This window comes from Benincasa hispida, unplaced genomic scaffold (genome assembly GCF_027475165.1).
Source record: "Benincasa hispida cultivar pf3 unplaced genomic scaffold, pf3_genome.v1.1 HicScf312, whole genome shotgun sequence".
Classification (NCBI taxonomy): domain Eukaryota; kingdom Viridiplantae; phylum Streptophyta; class Magnoliopsida; order Cucurbitales; family Cucurbitaceae; genus Benincasa; species Benincasa hispida.
Window position 1 is genome coordinate 43,431 of NW_028326396.1, and position 7,570 is coordinate 51,000.

General features: G+C 30.2%; 1 protein-coding gene across 1 annotated transcript; it reads right to left on the reverse strand.

Moving 5' to 3' along the window:
* Window positions 1-225: 225 nt before the first annotated feature.
* On the reverse strand, window positions 226-6,655 carry LOC150030322 (inositol oxygenase 1-like). The gene is made up of 11 exons (XM_090309827.1): window positions 6,264-6,655; window positions 6,052-6,151; window positions 3,108-3,189; window positions 2,771-2,975; window positions 1,489-1,548; window positions 1,321-1,373; window positions 1,117-1,239; window positions 955-1,024; window positions 779-857; window positions 589-670; window positions 226-497 (listed from the first exon to the last, which is right to left on the reverse strand). The coding sequence occupies exons 1-11, from the start codon at window positions 6,379-6,381 to the stop codon at window positions 471-473; spliced, it is 999 nt and encodes a 332-aa protein (XP_090165953.1). The 5' UTR covers window positions 6,382-6,655; the 3' UTR covers window positions 226-470.
* Between the last annotated feature and the right edge of the window lie 915 nt (window positions 6,656-7,570).

The following is a 7,570-nucleotide window of genomic DNA, read 5'->3' on the forward strand; positions in this document are numbered from 1 at the left end:
TGGCAAACAAAGGTTCAACCCATACTGTTGTGTTGATCAGTATCGTTTAAGACGGATCTGTTGTGCAATTATCAACTTTATGCATTTTGGTTTTCAGTTTTCACCCACTAGTTTAGTTTTCATTTAAAGTCCATAATATTGCTTTCACTTATTACCGATAGGAACACCTTCCTTCCTGTCAAGATGCAGGTAGTTTTGTAGTCTTATATAAGTGGACAAGTCACGGGAATAAACCAATAGTTTTATTGAGTGAAAACCTGGTACAATATTTGCACAGAAGCTAGAAAAGAACGACTTTTGTTTTTATTATTATTATTATTATTATTTATTATTTAATACACAACTTTGGTGACTAGTTTGAGCCAATTTACCCCCAAGCTCCAAATCTCTAGCCTGCTGCATGCTATTGCTGACCCCATTTCACCTTATGTGTCAACCATTCACAGAACTCAAATCTCACAGGTTTTGTTTTACCATCGTAGCTTGGCAGGAAAGTACTGCAACCAAATATAATTCTTCCTGTTGAGTACCTGGTAATGCACTAGGAAAGAAGGAAAATATGGATTACATTTTCATGAGTGTGCTTACCTTCTCAACGAGAGAGAGATAATACGGCTTCACTTTGTCAACGTTAACCCGGACTTTACTCTTGCTGTAGAGATCATACTTGCTTCATGGGGGAAAAGAGAAAAGAAGATCGACTTCAGTTAGCACAGAAACTTAAAATTCATATCAGTTCCAAACTCTAAGGATGGCAGTGAAGAAAAAAATTTCTTACTTGAATATGCGCAGCCACTTCAGGTTTTCGACATCCTCCTCATTCATCAAGTGCTTATATGCATGAGATCTATGTAATGCTGCAGAATCAAAGATTTCCAGTAACCTTACTGGTTTCTTCATAGTTAAAAATTTCAGTAAAACAAACTTGTTTTTAACAATTTCTTTTTAACTTACAGTAGAATGAGTGGTATCTGATAACAAAAAGTGCTGCAGAAGGTAAAGTAGTATTATTCTCCTTTGCCACCTGAAAGTTCCATGTAATAACAGACTTTATCATCTTAGTTTAAGAATGACAACATTCAATACTCTAGTACTTCGTAGAGGCAGGAAGAGTACCAAATACATATAGTCATCATGCCCCCACGACATCACTACATTGTCAAGTCCACAATTTGGTGAGTAAACTCCGTATTTAGAGTTATATGCGGGATTATAGTAACCAGGATTTTCCATGAAATACTGTAATTAAAGGTAATAGGGTTAAAGGTTATAAGAAAAGTGAACAGGTTGTTGGCACTTTAATTATAGAGAAATCAAGACCTTGTGGTGGACAATGGATTTATCAAAAGCACAACCCAAAGGGTAGGTGTCTCCTGCAAGTTGGTCCAGGGTATGATAACAATAATTAGTAAAGAAACTTTATAAAATAAAAGACCCATATAGAGAATCATGTGATTGTCTGTATGGTAGATTGAAACTCATGCTTACCCACAACCGCCCATTGAGGAAGACCACCAAAGCTTGGAAGGAGAAGCACCTTTCCAAGGTCTAAAAAGTAAAGACAGATACAAAAATAATAGGAATAAATAAGGAAATAAAAACTAGTCGAATGCTTGATGCAGTCTCAAATGGTTGAAATGCACACAAGTCAATGTCATACCATAAAGAAAATCTATTAATATAAAACAAAAATTTGGTTCTATTCAAACTTCAAAGATCCAACCAAAGTCCAAAACATTTAAGAAATGCAAGCACCCAAACGAATTGAAACAAGTACGGAAGATAAAAGTGTTGAGGATACCACATTGAAAAAATCAAGGGACCTCACACTCTTTATAAGATAGATGAGCTACTTCTCTTATTGCTAATTGGTTTTGAAATTTGAGATGAAATCTCATGTGTTCGCTACTATAGTATCAAAACTCATAAAGTCCAAACAGGCATTCAATCCAATAAGAAAAATTGGGATCTGATCAAGAATGGTGAACTCAAATGAGACACCATCTTGAGAGGACATGTTGAGAATACCGCATTAGAAAAATCAAGGGACCCTACATTCTTTATAAGATAAATGGGTTATTCCTCTCATTGTCAATTAGTTTTGAGATAGAACCCCGTGTTATCTAACAAAACAGAACTCAATAAACTTAAAAAAAAAAAAATGCAAGAAAGTTAACAAAACACAGACTATGTTATAAAACCTATTCTTAACTGTAATGAAACCATAAGGATTATAAGCTCAATATATATGCACATAAGAATGTCTTCGACTTAGGCAATACTTCTTAGAATAGTATTTTCAATAAGACACTTTGATTTCTAGGTAAATATCCTAAAAATAACTAGAAAATTCTTTCTAACTTCAGCATTACAAACATTTTCAAAATATTTTTATAATATGTATAAAAAAAAAAAAAAAAAAAAAAAAAAAAAAAAAAAAGAAAGAAAGAAAGAAAACCTTAAATTGCTTTTGGGATATGAAAGGGAGCCAAATTCTGAAATACATTATTAATAAGATACCATTTCCTTTAGTCTAATTTTAGACCCTGCATGAAAGAAACCCAACAATAATTGGAATATTGTCCAAAATTGCTAATGTGCTCTTTAATTCCACTCTAAGCCAATGCTTGTTTTCTCTCTCTCTCTCATCTACCAGTGAATAAATTTCAGGGATCAACCAGAACCAGAATCACCCAATGCACTTCAATTCACAATCTAAAACAGTAAATTTCAAGTAAAATAGAATCATTAGTGAAAATGGGAAAAGTACCATGTATAAGAGCAGTCAAATGCAGCCAATCTTCGTTAGGATAATCCTTTCTGATGGCTTCAGCGGTCTGCAACAAGTGTTCGATTTGAGGTTCATCCAAATCAGGATCGCTCTCATCAACCACGTCATTGAGAAGCTCACAGCACTCCCATATGCTCATCTCCACTCTGTTCAGTTGACCGTACTCTTTTCTCATCTTCTTCACCTGCAAACAAACTCATTCCGCCATTTTCAATCGGAGAGTCGCTTAACGGTACGGCAGCGGGAAAAGAGGGGACTTGAAAACGACGCCGTAAATGGAAAATAGCGGAATTTAATTAAAAGGGAAATTGCTTACGAAATCGTAAGTTTGATTAATGTGATTGAGTTTGTAGAAATTCTCTACCCCTTCTTGCCTTTCGCTTTCCGCATGATAGTCCCTATGTTTTGCAAATTAGGATTAATTATAATAATTCTAATTTAAATTATTTAATCAAATACTTTATGGAAAGATTAGTTGTAATCCATCTTAAACAAATATTTTATAAATATGTTGAGATTTCTAGGAATGCTTTCAAACAAAGACAAATGTGCCAACTTATTTACAGATATAGAAAAATTTACTATGTATTAGTGATAGACTGCGATAGACGTTCATTATTTTTTTTTTTTTTTTTGAAAGGTATTGTGATTAAAGTGTGGGATAGAAAAATCGGACCTCAAACTTCGAAGTCGATAGTATAAACACTATGCTAGTTGAACTACGCTCTTGTTGGCTTAAATGTGAGGTGAGGAAATCAAACCTCAGATTTCGAGGTCAATAAACAAGCACTATGCAAGTTAAACTATTATTCAAATTTTTACATAATTATGATATACCATTTTTATTGTCATGGTAAAGAAGGGAGATATTGTTGAGCATTAAAATATTGTTTACGAGTTGAACATTCTAATCGTTTTCATCCTTTTAGTGGGAAGCTTTAGATCTTTATATCCAAAACTTTAATTAATGATTTTTTTTAGATTTAAATATAATTTAACTAGTTGACACAAATTTGTACCCATGAATTATTAAATTAAGAAAATTTGTTATTATTATTAATTATTTGAATACACTTACCCAAAGTAATATAACAATTTTCGTGACAAAAATGTAGTAAAATTTCAATTTAAAATAAATAAATAAGTAACTCGCATGCATTAAATTTTGGCTGATGGTAGTTTTTTTCCCTTTAAATTCTAATATAAATCGCCATACTTTTCCATAATTAATCTTTTGATATAAAATTTAAATTTTAGAAAACTATGCATAACTTATCGCAGTATTGCACCCATTTTTTTTAGCATACATAGTTTTCTAATTTTTGAATTTTATGTCCAAAAAGATCAATTATCTTCTAGATAAAAATTTGGGTCCAATAAGTTTTAAAACTTTGAAAGTTTGAACCATAACAAGTTTTCAAACTTTTGAATTTTTTTTGTCCAAAAGATTAATTATCTATTAAATAAAAATTGTATTTTGTTTTACTGAATTTGTTAATTTTAAAACGAAAAGACACAAAATTGGATATGTAAAGACATTAAATAGATTGGTAAAAGTTTATGACTTCGATATTTTTTTTAAGTTTATAAACCAATCATATGGGAAAAAAAATCATCTTTGATAAATATTTTGTTTGCCTTTTCTTTCAAATTAAACTTACGAGCACTATTTTATTCTATGATTTTATCGTTTTATTGTCTAATTTTTTTTAAAAAAAAATTAACCAAGTTCATCTTTGAAAAGTTGTTTTCAAAAACTTGATTTTGTATTTAAAATTTGGTTTATAACTCAAATAATGCTCTTAAAGAACCAGAAACAAACATAATTTTAAAAAAATAAAAGATAAAAAAAAATAGTTATAAAACGAGACTTTAAGTTTTGATATCTATTAAACACATCAGTTGCAATTGCCCTTAATTCAACAATAATTCTTTTTTGTGAAAGTAAACTTAAATAAGTTGATGGAGTAAAAATTAATCAAATCAATTTTAGTTTTTTTTCTTCTGTTAACAGAATAATTGAAAATTGTCAAAACATCTTCATTGTTTTTAAGAAGTCGTTTGGAACACCAACTAAAAGTTGGTAGAATGGATTATTATAGTCCACTCTATGTTTAGAGTACCAAATATGACAAGAGTGTATACAACTATTTATAAGCTACAATTAAGTATAATATACTATTTCAAAATCTTTTTGCTATAGTGTTTACTATTTGTTTTACTCATCCTCTTGGGCGTTTAATAGGGGTGTTTAGAAAAATCGAGAAACCTAACCCAACCCACCTGGTTTGTTTTGGTTTGAATTGTTTACTATCTCCTACCTAAACAGAAATAGTTTAAAATAGTCTACATCCCAAATAGTAACTCTTATAACCAACTCAATGCCCCAAATCCTTCCTAAGTTTTTACATCACAATTTCCAAACAATTCCATGTAAAGAAAGAAAATGGGCCAAAAATTATATATAATAATAATAACCCTGATTGGCAAGTTTTTTATTTTTTGTTTTTAAAAATTAAGCCTATATAAGAGTGCAACAACAAATTGAAAAACCGAAAATCCGAATCAACCAAAACCAATCCAATGGTTTGGTTTTTAATATAAAATTAAACATCTTGGTTTGTATTCGGAGAAAATTAAAAAGTATTGGTTCAAATTGGTTTTTTATTAGAAAAATCAAAAAAAAAAAAAAAAAAAAAATCAAACCAATGGTGTATATATACTTTTCATTAGACATCTTTTAGTATTTTAATTATTAATGTGTACATATATTTGTTATTTTGAAAAGGACCAATTATCAAGGGTGTATATTTTTTTTATTTAGAAAAGTACAAAAAAAAAAAATCAAACTAGCAAAAAATGATCAATTCAAACACAAAGAAGAAATAAAAATAAAAATTTGGAAGTAAAAAATAAAATATCAAAAATCGAGAACCAAACCAATACCATTGATTATATCCTCATTGGAGATTGGTTTGGAGCCATTCTTTATAAAACCAATTGATTTGGTTTGGTTTTTGGTTGACCCCAAAAGCAAAACCGAACTAACTATCACCGCTATTATAATACTATTTTTACTTCTAAAATACAAATTTATTCTTTTTATTATCTATTTAAAAAGATCTGACAAATTGGGAAAACTAAAAACAAGTAACTTTAAAAAAATAGTTTTTGTTTTAAAAATTCAACCATTATAATAAAAAAAAATGTAAATCAGTAAGCAAGGGTTATCAACGGAGCTATAAATAAATAAAGCAGACCTAAAGCCGTGGCCGAACGAATTGGCGTAGGGCACCAGAAACCCTCCGTCCAGCACCAATTCCGACTCTTCATCCACCCCCTTCTCCTCCGCCGCAACTCCTGCAAATTCTAACTCCATCAATCGCTTCCCGGTGGCCTCAATTTCAAATCTCCGCCGGCAACAAAACGAACCAGAACAATTTTTTTTAAAGAAATATGAAAAGTAATTTACCAAACTCGGGATTCTCAATGAGGACGGTGACCGTCATCGTTGGATCAGGGAGAGAAATCAAGGGAAGAAAGAAATGAGAGAGGGAAAAATGGAGATGATTTAGCGGTGGTGAGAACATTGATTGGAGAAAGGAAGGTATTTATAATTGGCCGGAAAGCCCTTCCCTGAGAATTTCCAGGCTCCGAGTCCTTGTTCCGAAATAAAATAAAAACAAAAATTCGGGTTTATGTTACTTATTTTGCAATTCATGAACTACTCGCATGCAAAATTTGTATATTTGTTATCCTCAAAAGAAAATATGAAACAGTGTCTGGTCTAGCGTCCAAATTAGGGATACGAAGATGAAGACATAAATCTACAATTTATTTTATCATTACACGTCATATTTGACCATTTAATCCAACTATTTTTAGCTTCATATATGGATCTCCCATTTTCTTTCTTTCTTTCTTTCTCTCTTCATCCATTTTCTTATTCGTCGGATGGATCTTATCTCGAGATTGGTTTACAGTTTACACATTCCAATCTACCCATAAATATAGCTTCATCTGCCTTTTTTTTAATCATCCGTATGTGTAAGTTGATTTTTTTTTTTTAAAAAAAAAATTTAACGAGAGTATTTTTGTTAATATTATCCATTTTTTTAAAAAAAATTTAATGGAGAGAATTGCACATTTTCTGTGGTTCATCTTCTGTTTGGGTTGAAAATAGTTTTTTTTTTTTTTCAACTTCTACTTTTATCCCGTAAGTAAATGAGATGTTTATAGATTTAATTTTCAAAACCTAAAACTCAAAAATCAAATGGTTATTAAATAGACAAATTAATGTTTTTAAGTCTAATATATATATATATATTATAAAGCTTTCATTTTTAGTTTTTTTTTTTAATAATCTATACGTATTTTCTCCTAATTTCATGAAAATGATTTTAAATTTTAGTTTCGAATTTGAAGGCACTACTAAAATGTAAACAACATATATAAAAATTAATAGGCGTAAGTAGTGTTTATAGGTTTAATTTAAAAAAAATAAAAAATAAAAATCAAGTAATTGTTGAACGACGTCCAAATGGTTATCTCAAACGAGACATGAACAATTTGAAGTTGTATCATTTGAAAATCAAACAGAAATTCGAATAACTAAATTTTTTTATATTTAATGAAAAACAACCATTTCCTTGGATCTTTACAAACTGTGAAGCTCATAGGTGAGAGATGTTAAAAATGCTGATACAAATTGCATTTACCATAATTCATTAGCTTAAGTTTTTTGGTCAACCATTAATTTACCAAATTAGGTTTGTATTG

Excerpts from the sequence above, each read along its gene's own strand:
- LOC150030322 (XM_090309827.1), bottom strand. The coding sequence starts at position 6,381 with ATGTTCTCACCACCGCTAAATCATCTCCATTTTTCCCTCTCTCATTTC. Across the intron at positions 6,152-6,263 it reads CATTGAGAATCCCGAGTTTG|GAGTTGCGGCGGAGGAGAAG; the intron begins GTAAATTACTTT and ends TAGAATTTGCAG. Across the intron at positions 1,240-1,320 it reads AATCCATTGTCCACCACAAG|TATTTCATGGAAAATCCTGG; the intron begins GTCTTGATTTCT and ends CTTTAATTACAG.